Source organism: Sphaerulina musiva (genome assembly GCF_000320565.1).
Source record: "Sphaerulina musiva SO2202 unplaced genomic scaffold SEPMUscaffold_2, whole genome shotgun sequence".
Taxonomy (NCBI): Eukaryota; Fungi; Ascomycota; class Dothideomycetes; order Mycosphaerellales; family Mycosphaerellaceae; genus Sphaerulina; species Sphaerulina musiva.
The window spans coordinates 3,174,324-3,190,676 of NW_016017384.1; the positions used below are offsets into that span (position 1 = coordinate 3,174,324).

General features: G+C 52.4%; 8 protein-coding genes across 8 annotated transcripts; 1 reads left to right on the forward strand and 7 right to left on the reverse strand.

Annotated features, from left to right (window-relative positions):
• Window positions 1-652: 652 nt before the first annotated feature.
• SEPMUDRAFT_115086 (uncharacterized protein) lies at window positions 653-1,580 on the reverse strand (the record flags this gene model as incomplete). Its single annotated transcript, XM_016901126.1, has 2 exons — window positions 653-1,044; window positions 1,100-1,580. The coding sequence occupies 2 exons, from the start codon at window positions 1,578-1,580 to the stop codon at window positions 653-655; spliced, it is 873 nt and encodes a 290-aa protein (XP_016764149.1).
• A 1,210-nt stretch (window positions 1,581-2,790) lies between these two features.
• SEPMUDRAFT_39568 (uncharacterized protein) lies at window positions 2,791-3,420 on the reverse strand (the record flags this gene model as incomplete). Its single annotated transcript, XM_016908749.1, has 1 exon — window positions 2,791-3,420. One exon carries the CDS (start codon window positions 3,418-3,420, stop codon window positions 2,791-2,793), a length of 630 nt encoding a protein of 209 aa, XP_016764150.1.
• Window positions 3,421-6,706: 3,286 nt separating this feature from the next.
• On the reverse strand, window positions 6,707-8,134 carry SEPMUDRAFT_115088 (uncharacterized protein; the record flags this gene model as incomplete). The annotated part of the gene is made up of 3 exons (XM_016901127.1): window positions 6,707-6,883; window positions 6,935-7,106; window positions 7,929-8,134. The coding sequence occupies 3 exons, from the start codon at window positions 8,132-8,134 to the stop codon at window positions 6,707-6,709; spliced, it is 555 nt and encodes a 184-aa protein (XP_016764151.1).
• A 310-nt stretch (window positions 8,135-8,444) lies between these two features.
• On the forward strand, window positions 8,445-11,048 carry SEPMUDRAFT_61517 (uncharacterized protein; the record flags this gene model as incomplete). The annotated part of the gene is made up of 2 exons (XM_016909565.1): window positions 8,445-9,930; window positions 10,087-11,048. 2 exons carry the CDS (start codon window positions 8,445-8,447, stop codon window positions 11,046-11,048), a joined length of 2,448 nt encoding a protein of 815 aa, XP_016764152.1.
• A 339-nt stretch (window positions 11,049-11,387) lies between these two features.
• On the reverse strand, window positions 11,388-11,720 carry SEPMUDRAFT_106206 (uncharacterized protein; the record flags this gene model as incomplete). The annotated part of the gene is made up of 1 exon (XM_016900620.1): window positions 11,388-11,720. The coding sequence occupies one exon, from the start codon at window positions 11,718-11,720 to the stop codon at window positions 11,388-11,390; it is 333 nt and encodes a 110-aa protein (XP_016764153.1).
• A 371-nt stretch (window positions 11,721-12,091) lies between these two features.
• On the reverse strand, window positions 12,092-13,315 carry SEPMUDRAFT_131593 (uncharacterized protein; the record flags this gene model as incomplete). Its single annotated transcript, XM_016902434.1, has 1 exon — window positions 12,092-13,315. The coding sequence occupies one exon, from the start codon at window positions 13,313-13,315 to the stop codon at window positions 12,092-12,094; it is 1,224 nt and encodes a 407-aa protein (XP_016764154.1).
• Window positions 13,316-13,735: 420 nt separating this feature from the next.
• SEPMUDRAFT_131594 (uncharacterized protein) lies at window positions 13,736-15,513 on the reverse strand. Its single transcript, XM_016902435.1, has 2 exons — window positions 14,235-15,513; window positions 13,736-14,016 (listed from the first exon to the last, which is right to left on the reverse strand). Exons 1-2 carry the CDS (start codon window positions 14,699-14,701, stop codon window positions 13,740-13,742), a joined length of 744 nt encoding a protein of 247 aa, XP_016764155.1. The 5' UTR covers window positions 14,702-15,513; the 3' UTR covers window positions 13,736-13,739.
• On the reverse strand, window positions 14,944-16,223 carry SEPMUDRAFT_139667 (EF-hand; the record flags this gene model as incomplete). The annotated part of the gene is made up of 2 exons (XM_016902912.1): window positions 14,944-15,497; window positions 16,178-16,223. The coding sequence occupies 2 exons, from the start codon at window positions 16,221-16,223 to the stop codon at window positions 14,944-14,946; spliced, it is 600 nt and encodes a 199-aa protein (XP_016764156.1).
• Window positions 16,224-16,353: the final 130 nt, after the last annotated feature.

The following is a 16,353-nucleotide window of genomic DNA, read 5'->3' on the forward strand; positions in this document are numbered from 1 at the left end:
GGGAAGTGGTGGTAATGGTGATGGGGATTGTGATGGTAAAGGTAATGGTAATGGTAATGGTTGGAGGAGGGGAAGTGGGAGTGGGAGTGGTGGGAGATGGCATCGAGCGAAAATTGAAGAGGCGAGGTTTTGTGATGCGAGAGTTCCGAGGTGGTTGTGATTGATTGGGAGGAGATGAGGAGAGGAGAGGAGAAGGGTGTAGAAGAATGATGGATGTTAGGGATAGAATAACGACAAGGTACCTACTAGGTGTTCATGGTTGTTAGGGGGGCGCTGGAAAATCGGAAGAATTGGAGCGGCGAACAGATAGGGAAGGCACAGGCATTGGAGTCAGGAAGGAGCTTTTAGATCAACTCCTTTCTTGGCGCGTGAATGAATAGATGGGTGATATTGATACTGGTAGTAAGGTAGGTATTCAACTAGCTAGCTAGCTATGACCGACTCACTACTAACACCCTCTTCTTGATCTCTATCTTCCACTTTGCTACCACCATTTGCAGCTCCGCTATAGGAAGCTCGGGTCGAACAATGTCAAATCTGTGCATGATTTTGGCTCGACAAGCGAGTGGTTGTCGATTACTCTTCTAAAGCGTAGCGAAAAAAGAGCGATAGCTTCCAGTAAAGTACTAGAGGGGGGCAATCCTTCTGTCTCCTACGAAAACCAGACTCGAGTAACTCGCCTTGGGGCTATGAATAGAGCTGTGACTAGAGCTGTGAGCAGAGCTGTGAATATCGCTTTCATGATAAAGATCATCCAGTTCTCGTCGCTTGTCGACGAGAGGAATGGAGACAAGGATTGCACATTGCAGAATGCAGGTAGTGGTTGGAGGTTGATTTTGGCAGGCGGGGACATGCGGTTGTGGTCTAGTAGCAGACACATCTGCCAGGCGTAGAGAGCGTAGTTGTCCGCATTGACTACCGCAGCGGATGAGGACCAGAATGCGAGCTGCTGGGCCCTGAAATTGCCGTATGCGCCATGGTCGGAGCCCAGTATGTTAGGGAGTTGGTAGCATGCCCCTGGCTCACTATATTCAATGTCGACGACTATTCACCATGTTAGTAACCCGCTCTCCAGGGGTTGCGCATCCTGCATACTTACTCCGTCTTGGGCCTCGAACAGCAGGCGTGTGGGTCATCTCGTGAATGAGCAGCCGAGCTTCCAAGCTCCGTCCACGCAGCTGATTTGGGCAGAATGTGACTTCATTTGCGTCGCGAACGAAAGCCCTAACATCTTCATGCTCGCAGTGAACGCCGTCACGAGTACCAGGGCCTGCGCAGTCCCAGGTAGTCTTACTCCACTGTTCCTGCATGCGGTGGAAGACGCCGTCCACATATCTGTCGTGGTCCTTGCTGAGATCGCCGAAGTATCGCTTGCGAAGCTTCTTACTGCCTTGGGGAACCTCAGAGTCGTTATGCCGAATTCGATTGTGTTCATTCAAGACCGTTGCCACACAAGCTTGAGCTTTCAAGACTGCGGCTTCCAAATGAACCAATTCGTGGCCTCTACAGGGGCTTGCAAGAACGCCTGTTGTGTAAGAGCCTAGTGCTAAGAGCGCGTGTACGGCTGTGTTGGTATGCATTATGGTCTTCTGTAGGAAATTTATGCCGCTCTATTGTAGTGAGTTGTGCTAAGACTGGCTTCGTGGGAGATGAGTGGAGGATGCACATCTTTATAGCAATTCTCGTCGATGCTGCGCATATCACGCAGCATTTCGAACATCTCAATCTCCTTCTGCTGTTTCTCATGAAGCAGTCTCGGTCACCAATCACAGCTCACGACTGGAATTACTGCGAGAATATCTTGTCCTGAGCAAGCCGACAGCACACCCTGTGTCTCTCCAGCTAGACCCAGCAATCCAAGTGAATGGGCGGCTTTGCAACCTTGTCTCGGAACCTTTGCCGCTGCTTCAGGAGTGTGCGGAGCAGATGCTGAAGTTGAATCTTAGAACAGCGTTGAGCTGACCAACATATGCCTCGCAGTCGCCTCTGATAGCTCTTGAAAGGACTACTCCGGTACGGACGACTCTAGATATAGCGAGGGCATCCACAAGCCTGTCCACCAGAACAACAGACACTGGCTAGGCATATTTATCAGTGCGTTTGATACTGGTCTCCTGGATTGGGAGCAGTCGTGCTTGCGTGCTGGCGCAGGTATCATAGCGCATGTCTGACATGGGGATATCTGATGGACGTGTCTGAAGGAGCATTGAAGGAGGGAAAGTAAGTGAAGGAGGGGAGGGAAAATGAAAGAGAAAAAAGTGGCTGCGACGGCGCCAAGGCCATCTCCACGAAATGACCTAGAGGCTAGGTTCATAGGTACCGGTAGGTGGTTCGAACATGTGGTCCTTCTACATCCTACATACACTCAACATGTCCAATGCACAACTGCTTCCCCTCACATGGGACACACGTTGTCGGGCTGCGTGGTGGAGTTGCAACATGAAAACATACGAGCAAGAAAAGTTCAACTTGAAGCAATACACTGTAGGCGAGACTAAAATCATCCTCCCTGGGGGTCTTTGAACCAATGTCTCCAACTGGTGCACTACTGATACGGCTTCACAGCACAGTATGTCAAATTTGGTATCTTGCCTTACGCCGGCTCTGTCCGTCCCTGTCCGACTCCTGCAGCTGCAAGACAGAATCGCCATCTCTCGCTGCATAGGTCTATCGTTCGCATTGCGCCAATCATATTCCCGTAAACATATCCACGGCCGTCCGCAGTCCCAAACGCCCGATGCTTACTTCCATCAGCTCGTAATGCTGGTCCGTCACTGATCAAAACGGCAACTAGCGATACTGATTGGCAGCAGGACCAGGTACGGTATCACTGGGCATATTGTTCGCCTTTCGCTGCTCCATTGCTACATGCTCCTCTCGATGCTGCTTGGAAGCCTGCAGGCGAGCTTCCACCTTGGCTTTCTGCTCATTCTTTAGATGCAATTGGCGCTTGACGCTCTGTTGAGTCTTCTGTGCTGCTGTGGCACGATCCTTGATAGGCAGCTTGGCTGCAGCCTTTGCATGCTGGCCTTTCTCCTGGCGTCGAAAAGCCTGCTTAAGGTTCTGGACCCGCTGGCGAGAGAGCGCTAAGGGTGACTGAATCAAGGCCTTTGTGTTGCTCTTGGCTGCCTCCACTCTGGACTTGACAGACACCGACAAGTCTCTGGTAAATCTGACAAGATCCTTTTGGACGACGACGAGGTCTTTGACTAAACCCTTGGCGAGCTCCTCGTTCGCGCGACCAGCTTTGTTGAGCATGGCATTGGCTGTCTTACCAAAAACCTGGATCTCGCGTGACACCGTCTGAAGCTCATGGCCCACATATTTTGCGAGCTGACAAGTGGCGTTGCGACTAGCCTGGACACTCACACTCACTTCGTTAGATAAAAGATTGTTGATCTTCCGCACAGTCTTGCTCATGATGGCAAGGTCGCTCCCAACCATCTTACCAACCTCATTGCCGGCCTTTTCATAGGTCTTGAGCTGAAAGTACCGCTTGCCATAGTAGTGAGAGGCAGTGATGTTATAGGCTGGCTTCTCGGTGATGGTGTTGATGACGACTGTATCATACGCCTCGTTGGCATCGAATGTGATGATCGATACGCCTTGAATCAGCTGAGTCGTGCTGAAGGACACATTGCGCCCATCTGCTTTAAAAACCTTGGTAGAGACAACTTGAAGATGTGCTGAGTTGACAGGAAGAGAAAGAACCATGTGATTGGGTTCTAGTGCTTGGTATCGTGAGTCGACTTTGCACTCTGCAGTATTGAGCACACGCCGACGGCCAAACCACGTCTTCTCGTAGCAGGTAGTCGGCAGAGCTGGTAGCAAATGTTCGACATCTACTACGCTAGTAGAATTCTGTATGCTCGTGACCTTCTGCAAGGAGGTGGAAAGTGCTTCTCTACGAGCAGGAATGTCGATTATCTGGCTTGAGGTGGAAAAGATCATGGAGCATAAAAGGAGAAGCGCAGGCAACGCCGTGAACAAGATTTTGGCGACGTTGACCGCCGGCGGAATGAACATACTCCTCTTGGCCTTCGCTGGCTTACCATCCTCGGACTTGATTCTGTTCATTGCCAATAACTCGCCAACGGCATGCGTCAGTCGAAGACGATCCTTGGCAAAACAGTTGAAAAAGTCGTCTGAACACATCGTGAATCTCGAGCATGCAGGCCGGCGGAACTCTCCATCAGTTGAAACCGTCTCTCCAACGATGATGAAGGCAGGCACTTCCATGCTGTCGATGACGTTCAGAGCAGGTGTCAGCGCAAGTTCATCTGTCCGGTTTGGAATATGGAATATCGCCAAGTCGGGCTTGTGTAATTCGGTCTTGCCTTGTGGTCCAACAGTGAACCAAGAGCTGTGAGAGCCGTCGTGATCGAGGATGCGAAGACCATAGATGCCTGAATCACGTTGCTCGGCCTCAATGCAGTGCTGCACAGTGGCAGAGATTCTATCTCGACCACACACAACAGTAGCTGAGGCAGGACTGATCCCAGTGGGAGTAGGATGCAATCGGATCATCTTGTGATTGATGATTGCAGTGGTGTCCGAAGCTGGAGTTCGCATAGCACCCGTGATCCGGGAGACGATCAAGTCCATTTCGCTCTGTAGTGTATCTCTGCTGGAGACGAAGAGGATGTGCCTCGGGTTCTGATCAACCTCGAAGGAGATTTTGGGCTCTTGAGCTCGATTGATGGTAGTGGTAGGAGAGTAGCGCATGACGGATTGTCGTGGTGTGTCCAGGTCTTCCGACATGTAGCTATCGATCAGCCTATTCTCGGCCTTCACTTGCTTCAGCTGCTTGGCTGTTGTAGACATGTCCACCATAACAACCGAATCTGACGGCGAATGTGAGCGGGCATTGATCGTAGAGACTTCCTCGAGCTCATCTTCGCCTTCTTCTTCCTCTTCTTCGTCGCTCTCTGCCACATCTGGTGTGAGTTGGGCCTCGTGCTCGTGCTCGTTCGAGGTGATGCTGGCCGTGTCGTGATCGTCGTTAGAGATCTCGGACAGGTCGTCGTGATCAATCATGTCAAAGGTGTCAGCGAGAGAGCCTTCTGACTCGCTCGCGTGGCCGGACTCGGCCATGACTTGTTGACCTAGGGCACTCAGAGCGGCGGGCGGCGTTCGATATCGGCGTGTTGGTGGTCTCGTAGGTAGGTCTGACACAGACCCGTCGTCATCCAAGGTGGGAAAGTCGAAGTTGTAGCGATGAGGTGCGGTCGTGGAGGAGGGGGAGGAGGGGGATTGAGCGGCTGCAAGAGTAGAAGGAGGGTTGCTGTCGGGCTGCTATGACACGATCAGTCAGCTGGAGCTCCTCGTGAATGCTCCGGTGTCCAGCACAACAGAGGAAGGAGTGCAACGACCTTTGGACTCGACCTCATGTTGATACGAGATGCGTGGAGAAGGAGGAGTGAAGCCGCGAGGGGAGGAGGAGTAGGAGGAGGAGGAGGAGGAGGAGGAGGAGGAGGAGGAAGAAGAAGAAGAGGAAGATGAGGAGGATGAAGAGGAGGAGTGAAGAGAAGGAGGTAGGAAAGTCAAGGTCGGGCAGAAGAGAGGCAGAGCAGCCCGGTGGTTTGCTGGTGGGCTCGCGGCTCTCAGTGACATGAGGTTGGTTCGAGAGGAGAGAGAGAGAGAGAGAAGAGGTGCAGGTGGGGGACCTACTCTTGTATCGCCGAGCTACAGGACTGCCGCCTGGAGGAGATTCACTGCAACGACACGACACGGTGCGGTACCAGGTGGAGGTGAAGGATAGAAGTAGTATGTAGCTGTAAGGTAGTAAGGTAGGTACAGGTATGCGGCGAGAATACGTGTTGGGTTGTGATGCGTGAGAAAGTGTTGGACTGGACTTCACTGAGGTGTGAGATCAAGTAGCTCCAGTAGTAGGTACATGTACATGGAGGCCGTCCTTCTAGTCATCCAGTCACCAGACGACGACTGAGAGACTGCACCGTGACTGGTGACTGGTGGGGGCACGCGATAAGATAGCTGCCCTGTAGCGGTTGGCGGCTTCGGATCCCTCCGGCTACCTAGCATGTGATACCTCTCTCCTCACAAACGAGATACCTATACCTGTAGGAGGTAGTCCTTCCTGTACATATATCTGGGGGAGAGTCTCACCCCTCTGCTTCTCTTCACTCCAGAGCCACGTCAAGTCTGATTACTACTTACCTACTGCTTGCGAGTGACTTCGAACTACCTCCATTGGATATGATTGCCGGACATCTCTGGAAGATCGTTCATCCGGTCATCCGGAAGGCACGCGCCGGTCCTAGCGCGAGAGTGTTTCTCTGTGAGTCTGTGTTGTTTTCCCGTCGCGTGAAACGAAGCCAACCAACCTCACCACAGGTACCTCCTAGCCGCCACACTTTTATACTGAGAACCAATCTGCAGATGTTGATGATAATAGTATAAAGTATGTAGACAACTCAGCGTATACCCATACTAATATCGTTTGCTCCCATTCGCGCAGCCGTCGCCGAGAGCAGTAGGTTTGAAATGTAGTGACAACCGCTCGCGCTCTGCGGTTTGTATGCACACCTCAACTCAACTCAGGGAGGACATCAGCACTCATATGTCATATCCAGAACCGGCGCCCAACGCCACGCACATCTCGTGTTCAAGAAGACCCATGCAACGACACCTCTTCATACCTACATGTATCCTTGACATTATTCCTCCCGCAATGAACTCCAAGGCATCAAATGGCAAGTTTGCCGTTTGTCGTAGTGACATTACCAAATCTTATGATGCAAGGCGGGGCATCTTTCTCTTTACCCTCCACCAGTTCGGGACAACAAAATGATCCATCAGCTCCTTGACCGTGGCAGCCGTCTGCAAAGGTTTGAGCCTTTTGATATGCTTGGTCGTTCACGCACTACAATTCTCAGTTAACAGGTATCTCGGGTTGATAAAACTGCACACGTACGTGCGCAATTTGTCCGGTTCCATCATCGCCAATTGTCCAACTCAGAATATCACAGAGGTCTCTAGTACCGTAGTTGTACGTGGTATATGCGCCAGTCGTAAGATTCATGTCGTTGCAACACAAACAGAAATTCCTTTTGTCAAATCCATATGGCGGTGGAGCGACAACAGTGCTACGGACGGTGATCAGTTTCTGTTTCCTTGGGCACGCGGTTGACTGAATTTCTTCAGCTTACCTGTACATGAGAGTTGAGATCAACGATAGAGCGAGCATCTTGTATGTTTGCTCGGATTTCCGAAGAGAGTCGTTTGTAAAGGTACAAGTCGATTTTCGAAAGAGAGTTGTTGGTACGAATTGTCACGTCGGAAGCCGCAGACTGGTCCGTCTTAATACAATTCGCTATACTGTAGTATGGGGGCAACCAACATCTCAGTCAGCTCTGTTGTTTACCAGGTCCTGGCCAGGAGCTACCTCACACGGTCAGTTGGTCAACGATCGGGGGTCGGGAATTCAAGAGTTTTCTACAGTAGAATTTGCGTCCCAAAATCTCATTCCTGGTAAGGGTGCGCCTGATCGGGCTACACAGAGTGAGACTGGTGCGAACAAGGTTAACCTTAGAGTTGCATGTTTGTTACCATTTACGCAGTGTGGTCCCCCTCGCACACGATCGTTCTCTCGAAGCAGTTAAAGCATAGTAGATGGATCCGATAGATGTTTGACACGCTCGGTCGTTGATCATCGCGGCCAATACCATCACTGTATTTCATCAGACATAGAAGCCCGCATCCTCCACGGGATACCCCAGACTTCGTAATCTCCGACTCTCTACCATGAGCATTAACTTTGTGAGATGAAGCTACCTGTTCTTGTTATAGTACATAGGACCAGGGTTGTATGAGTCTGGAGTAGGTACGTAGCTATGTCACTAGGTAGATGGGCATAGCCGTGCTCGCAGTGTTCAGCAGTTCCGCTATATCGATGGTAGGTCACGTACGGAGCGTCCACTTTGTCCCCCAAGTCCGACAACAGTGTTCCATCTCCTGTAGATACATACGGCTCTCGCAGAGCCATCGGAATGTTCTTGGAGATTGTCTTGATCGCCTTGGTCGCCGATGCGGCAATCAGGGCAACCTCAGCCCCATTCCATAGTACAGTAAAGAAGCCTCGTGCAGTCGTTTTGAAGTCGTCTTGATGATACATATAAGGGCAATCCAACACAACCCTGGCACGGCCAGTCTGCAAGCTGTTTGAAAATAGGTAGGTTAGCGGCGTGTAGGCTGTAATTCAGAGTCGTAGACCCGTGGAGCTTACAAGCAGAGTGAATCCGCTACCTCCTAGGAGGTAGGAGGTAAGGTAGGAGAGTTTGCATCTGCTTAGTCATGCCCTGTTTTCAAGCGCGAGGCGGCGCGGCGGACACTATAGAACGACGTCGGTGCGCTAACGCCAGCATGCATGGACCGTATAACAACAACACCTCTCCTGATGCGGTAGAGAGGGCAATGGATCGTGGATGGCGGATCGACGTGGTGTCCTACTGCCGCTGATCTTCTTCACCTGGATCTACTTCAACTCCCAAATCGCTCAGCCATCCTCGCGCTACAACTTTGGCCCGACTATCGAAGATGCTATCGCCGAGGAGCAGCGTCAGCTCTGGGCGATCGGAAACTCGTCATGGGATGCGGACTTTCGGCGCGAAGGGGCGGCAGCCAATTTGACCGGTCTTGAGGCCGACAGAGGATATGCTTGGGATGCATTGCCGGTCATCAGAGGCAGAGCGCAAGAGCAGCTGGAGTACGCGTTGGGAGACTGGGGCAAGGCGGCATTGGAAGGAGACGCGCAGGGACGCAACCCTATACCGCTGTATAGCAACGTCACCGGATATGTGCTTGGGAAGTGGAGGCACTCTTCTTTGCAAGAAGGCGTGTCGATACCGCAACTCAATCTGACAGAATACATGCCAAGGGACCCTTTCGGCCAGCCTACCTTTGCTCGAAATTTTGAAAGGAATGTCACTGGACGGAGTGGTGAGGTTACAGTCCGGTTCAAACAGTATGAAGGCACATTTATGGAACATAGTACAACCGAGATGGGCGTGAGTCTCGCCTTGACAGATGACGAGACTTATGACGAATGGCAGATACAGCTGCACGGTACCTATGATATCAGGACTGGATCTGGAGTGTTCGTAACAACAAGTGATAAGTTTGGGGGCATTTTCGCTCTCCCCTACCTCGCCCTGTCAAAACACACTTTCGAGGTTACCCGCAGTCTGCTCAACAGCTCCATCTCGCATGAAATCTCCCGGCAGATGTTGGGTCAATCAGATCAGCTGAATCCATGGACTTCCAAGATTGCAGACATTGGCACGGACTTCGTCTGGCCCAAATGTGAGCTAGTGCTGTATTTGCAGCAAATGGCCACAGCAACGAATATGGAGTACGGATCAGCCGTGCTCAGATCTCTGGAGCGCGAGCTTCGTTTTCCCACCGGCGCTATAACACCCGCGGCACCCCCACTTCGCTTCTCGATGCTGGCGTTTTCTCCGGATTGCGGATATGTGTTGGAGTCGCAAGGCCCACCCAACGCATTTGCACAAGACGGCGATCATTTGGTTGGGCCGAAGCTCGAGATGAGGTTCAAGCACACGCGGCGTCACCTACTCGCCTACACGTTTGTACTTTTTGCCCAGTTATTCCTCCTCATGAGACAAATGCGCGAAGCCAGCACGCCTTCCACCCGCAGCAGGATCAGCTTCTACACTACAGTGCTCCTGGTACTGGGTGACGGCTACATCACCATGAGCTTAGTCGTGGCAAGCTCGGAAGTTCCTGGTCTGGTCGTTCAATTTGCCGGAGCTGGCTTTATAGCCTTTATAAACGTGGCTCTTTTCGGCATGTCTTTCGTCAGGAGTATCTGGTTAGTTCAAGAGCCGGAACGCGAGCGTGCTATGCGAGCCGAAGTTGAAGAAGAATTGCAGAGGGAGCAGAGACTGCTCGGTGTACTTAACCGCATTCGAGCGGAGAGACGAGCCAGGGAAGAAGCTGCCACCACGACGACAGCAGGGAACGGCGCTGACGTCGCCACAAGTGCTGCCAATGCCGATGCAGCCCCGCCAACGACGGTGTCGCCAGATACACCATCCCCAATGACAGAACAGCCGACTCCAGGCACGTTTCCACAGCCAGCTCCTCCAGCAGCCCCTGTTGATACAGGGGCGACGCCGATCTTCTTCATGCCCTCGGACCAAGAAGGCCTCCTTCCCGTCCTCGAAAACGCTCCACCACGAAACGTCGATGCCATCGTGGCTGCCCGTATGCCTACTTTCGGATCCATCTACGTAAGGACATACGCGCTTCTCGTAGCAATCATTTTCCTCAGCTTGTTTGCAGGATCCTGGCCCGCGCCCGTCCGCCGTGTATTCTACACCTTGCTCTCTGTCTGCTCTGTGAGCTTCTGGATCCCTCAGATCGCTCGCAATGTGCAACGTAACTGCCGACATGCGCTGCAATGGGAATTCGTCGTTGGCCAAAGCGTCCTACGACTAGTCCCATTTGCCTACTTGTACATATACAAAGACAACGTCGTCTTTGCAGAGCAAGACTACTACAGCATGATATTGCTGATTCTGTGGGTCTGGATACAACTCGTCCTTCTCGGCTCGCAAGAGCTTATAGGACCTCGCTGGTTTATCAGATCGAAGTGGGCACCTGACGCATACGACTACCATCCGGTGCTGCGAGAAGATGAGGAGGGTGGTAATATGCCTATTGGCTTTAGCGAGGCCGCAGCTGTGGCGAATGACACTGTCTTGACACCCGCATCACCTGACGATGAACGCACACCTTCTCGAGTGCGTCGCGCGAGTGTCGCGAAAGAGACAAAGGAAAAGGGCAAACGTGTGTTTGATTGCGCGATTTGTATGCAAGACCTGGAAGTGCCAGTGGTCGAAGCTGGGGCGCCCCGCGACGGCGGTAGTCTGGGCGCAAACATACTTGCACGCAGGACATATATGGTCACGCCTTGTCGGCACATCTTCCACAGCGCGTGTTTGGAAGGATGGATGAAGTTTCGACTGCAGTGTCCGATATGTCGCGAGACGCTGCCAAGTCTATAGTGAGACCAGACTGTACACACATACAATCGAGAGATCCCGACAATGTTTCAAGTCCTAAATCTGTCTCTGAAGCTAGGTAGCTGGTTTGAGTTCCACGTCTTTGTGCTATAGTCAAAGATCGAGATCGGAGAAATCTCTTGTTACAGGAGTGACAATTATATGATCTACCCTATCGAAGCACCGCGCACGCAGCAATCAAAACTCCTCTCAGCCAAAAACAAAAACAAAAAAAAGGGGGACAGTGACTTATAATAACCCAACCCCCTCACTCCACAGAACCCCTTTACCCCAAACCTCCTAACCTACTACCACCACCACCACTATGACATCCTCTCATCATCACCACAACCTCCCCTCCTGCCTCAACCACCACCACCATTCTCCCTCCTCCTCCTCTTCCCCCTCTTCCCCATCCTCCTCTTCATTTACCACAACCTCATCCACTTCATCCACCGCTTCATCCACCACAACCCAACAACCCCCCACCGTCAACTCGGCTCTCCTCCAAGTAGCAAAAACCGTCTCTCTCCTCGCCCACAGCGGCCCGGAATTCCAGTCTGCAAGCGAAGTCTTTTGGCCGTTTTGCGCAGGGACTTGGAAGAGGAGGGAATTTGAAGATGCGGTGGAGAAAGCTGGGAGGGAGAGGAAGAGTGGGAGGGGGAGGTATGTCATGTGGGAGGGAATAAGAGGGGGGGGGTTTCATTTTGCTGACTGATGGACAGATTGATTAAAGGGGAAGCAGCGACAAGTTATGGTTGTGGTGGTTGTGATGGTGTTGGTGGATTTTATTGTTGTTCTTGTGGTAGTAGTAGTAGTAGTGTAGAAGAGGATTTGGAAGAGGCAAGAAAAGCTGTTATGGAGGCCGTGGAGATTTTGAAAAAAGTGGATGAGAGGGATGCAGAAGATTTATTGTCTTGTGTTGGGGTTTGTGGGATTTGGGGATGAAACTCGTGTTGGTACATTATGTCTACATAGGTGCAAAGGTGTATACAGGTACCGAATGGACTGACAGTGTACCTAATGTCGACTCACACCTCCTCCTGCTACTCCTTTCGGCTCGCCTGGGCAGCCCGGTACTCGCGTTGTTTGGCCGTCGCCCTCTGTCTTCGGAGATCTCTCGCCGATGTGAATGGATCGGGATGTTCTTCGGGCTCTCCCGCTGCCCGTCTCTGCTCTGCCACCCGACGCGCCTGCTCCTCCTCCGACAGCTTTCCAAAGTTCAACGTCGCCGCATCACGTGCTGCCTTGGCGGCCTCGTGCTGCGCTCGAAGCCGAGCCCTTCTCTCTGCCTTGGTCAGCGGAGCGGCTTGTGGCTGCTGTGGCTGCTGCTGCTGCTGTTGTTGCTGCTGCTCCTGCCGTGGCTGTTGTGGCTGCTGCTGGTCCTGCTCTGGCTGTTGTCGCTGCTGCTGGTCCTCCTCCTCCTCCTCCTGCTGCTGCTGGACCTGTTGTTGTTGTTGTTGCTGCTCCTCCTGCTGGACCTGTTGTTGCTGCTGCTGATGGTCAGGCGGGACGGCCGATGCCCTCACCCTCGCAGCAGTCGCTGCGAACCTGGCTGCCGCGTCGACCTGCCCTGGCAGCTGCTGGCGCATCGCAGCGATCATCGCAGGAGTCGCGACCATCGGCTCCTTGCCCTTTCTCGATCTCCGCCTGCCTGCTGCAGGCTGCTCGGCTGGCCCCGGCGACTTTGTTGCTCTGGTGGCCTCGTCGCCGACAGAGACAGGGCCCTCACTCCGCGCTCGAGAGGCCCGGCCACCCTCACTCGCCGCCGGTGTCATGACTGGCACCACGAGACGAGAAGATGCGGCCTCCGGTGCCGCCGCCGGCAAGACAAGACCGGAGGTCACCGCCCTTGGTGCCCCGGTCGGCAAGACGAGACCGGAGGCCACCGCCCTTGGTTGCCCGGTCGGCAAGACAAGGCCGGAGGTCATCACCCTTGGTGCCCCGGTCGGCAAGACGAGACCGGAGGCCACCGCCCTTGGTGCCCCGGTCGGCAGAGCGAGACCGAGAGTCGCGGCCCTTGGTGCCCCAGTCGGCAAGGCGAGGCCGGAAGACGAAGCCTGTGGTGCCTGTAGGGTCTGGGCTGCCTCAGGCTCGTCAAAAAGAGGGTCAGACTCCCCCTCCTCGACCTCACCAGCACCAAAAAGAGGATCCAAGTCCTCGTCACCGCCAAACAGGGAAGAAGTCTCCTCCCAATCAGGAGACAGTCTCAGACGCTGGGACTCGCGCTCTTCGGACGTCTCCCCATCGGACGAGCGCTTCGACCCCATTTCTCCAAAGAAAGCCGACACTGTGATCTTGCTTGATTCTTCTCAGGAATCAAGCTGTGAAACACGGATGCCTCTGGTCTGACCCTGGTGGCGTACTGACTGGCTTGGTTAGCGGAAGGTCTTGTATGTGTATGTGCTTGATCTGCTTACCAGAAGTCGAGCTTTGAGGGTCAAGTGCTTCTTGACTGTGCCTAGTAGCTTGGCTACTACTTGATGGCAGAGAGAGAGAGAGGTGTGTGCGGTGTCTGTGATGTCTGTATAGCCGAAGTACGAGTACACGAGAGCAAATGGGTTGCAAGCGATGGTCTGATGCTCAAAGTCGCAGTTGGAATAATCAATACCAGAAGAGAAGACAGGATGGCCTTCGATGATCTATATGTAATTCATGCACAGCGAGAGAGAAACACGGCCCCGACACCTATGGTCAGCGATACGAATACCGTGAGTGGCCGTACCACGATATGAGAGAAAAATGAGGACACCAGGCGCAAAGACCCATCTTCGTATGAGCGAGAACCAGTCTCTTACCAGCTGGAACCACGGTCTGAGAGAAATATGGTAACACCATGAGCGAAGACTCCTGCTTGCGCATGGCGCGAGGTAAAAATTTCCATGGTATGAGAAAGCAAGATGAAGACACCCAAACAGCGAAGGGAATCATGTTTGCGCATGGTGAAAGGTAAAAATTCCCCATGGACAGTCTATCGAAACTTTAGCTCAGCACAGCCTACAGCCTGCCTCCAGAAAACGGACGAGCGACGAGGCAACCACAATATCTATTCCCAGAATGGAACAGAATGACCACTTGCCAATCGCGGCGATACGGGTTGCGTTCACCCTGCTTCTTGTGGTTCTGGTTCATAGAGTAGAGTGGAGTAGAGTATTACGCATACTGTTTTGCGTGTGGTGACATACATACCTGGGTAAGTTAGATTGCCTGTTTCCTCGACTACACCCACCTGATGGAAAGCCGTGCTGCCATTTGCGGCGTGTCCATTGTTTTTTGCGGTGGATGGAAAAAAAAGTGAGGACGTGAAGACAATTCTTCAGGGTCTCTTTCCACGTTATTCGTGCAAAACGTGGTTCGGGGTAAATAGAGTATTTGACTTCACTGTTGTTTTCCGGTACGTTTCCACGAGCTCCAGTTCGTGACGTCGGTTGCGTTGAGTTTTGGTGGGGAAGGAGTATTGGTCGTAGTCGGCCCCGGAGGAGCGAATTCTTCTCCTGTGCGCTGTTTGACGGACGGGATGCGAGTGTCGGCTTGGCTTGGCTTCGCTGACTGTGAGAAACGTATGCGTTCATGCCACTCACCAATCGATCTCGCACTCTCGAGGCCATAATGCCCAGATGGGATTTCTTGAGACAAAGAAATTGAGGAGATTCCATCGCGTTCGACGAAAGAGGATTCGAATCTAGATTGGTATTGGAATGGTAGCGGAGAAGCTAAACGGGACGGTAGGAAATTTTGTACGGGGATCAAAATACGCACCGGGTATATCCTCTATGACGCCAGGAAAGACAAACATCCACACCCACACACACGACACACGAGGCCTCCACCTCCGACTCACAGCCACGCTCGGAAGACTGGCGCGCGGCTTCAACGAGGCAAGACGGCCCTCCCACCCTCATCCTAACACTCCTGCCCTCCGCATCACGCCCTCAAACTCCTCCTTACCCACACCTCCCAACCCACCGCCTTTAGCCTCCCTCACCATATCCCTCAGCACACTCTCCGGAACATCCTCTCTCAATTCCGCCGCAATCCTCTTCAAATCCCCCAACGTAATATCTCTCTCCTCTCCTCTCGTAAATAACGCAAAAGCCTTCTCCACCTCGGCACTCTGCTGCTCTTCATCTCTTTCATTTTTCGCCCGATTCACCTGCAACGCCGCTACAGGTAGGAAATGCTCGTAATCTACTACTCCATCTGCGTCGGGATCTGCAATGTCGATGAGTTCTTGCAAGTCGTCTTTGTTGCCTGGTGCTGCGTTGAGCGCGATGAGACTGCGGCGGATATCGATGGTGCGGATTGTCGCGGGGGAAGAGTCTTTGCTGTTGCTGTTGCTGCAGAAGAGTGCAAAGGCTTCTTGGATTTCACTTTCTTCTTCGGCGGAAATGTCGTTTTCTTTGGCGAGTTTGGATCGCCGTTTGGAGGTAGAAGCAGAAGCGGCGGCGGGCGCTTTACGTTTGGGTGGCTGTGTGATTGCTGTTAGAATCTCTGATGACTACTACGTGTGCTTCGTGCGATAGGTATGTTGCTGACTTACCATGATGTGTGGCTGGGTATCGATACGATACCCAAACGTGGTTCGAACCGAATAAAAGATGATGTCGGAGTATCGGTATCGGGCTGAGGTGAACCCTCTGTAGCCACTGGCCAGACGGGAATCCTTCCGGTTCTTTGACGACAGGGCGGGCTAGGAGGTAGGCTACAGCGTCAGGCCGGTAGTCAGCCGCAAAATTCGTCTGCCAAGAAAAGTCTCATCCTCTTCTTTGTGCGCGAAATTTCTCTTCTCATTCCTTCAACAACATCAACACCACCCACCATCATCACCTGATATCCATCCCATCATCTTCTACAACACCAATAAATGGTGCGCTGCAACAACCAGTATCGTATAAGTATACACAATACATACCATACCATACAGTCATATCTCCTTCTCCCCCATCCCCTCTTATCCCCCCAACGCCATGATTTAGCTAGAGCCTCCAACCACTATAGACCGAGAGGTCGACCCCAAGGATAGGAGGTGTGGACAGCATTGGCAAAATTAAACCCTACATGTTCTCCTTTTTTTTTTGAAAAATCAAGAAAAGGAGGGCAGGCTTCATCATCTCGTTTGGGTCTCTTCTTACCTACCTTTTTGGGGTGGGGAGGGGACTTGAGATGTGGAGCGGACATTTTACTTTTTCTTATTTTTTATTTTCGTTCTTGTTTTTGTATTTTCGGTTTTTTTTTTCTTTTTCAACAGATGGGCGAGTTCTTCTTCTACGGAGAGTACTACCTTGGGTACTGACTTACCTGAGGTGGT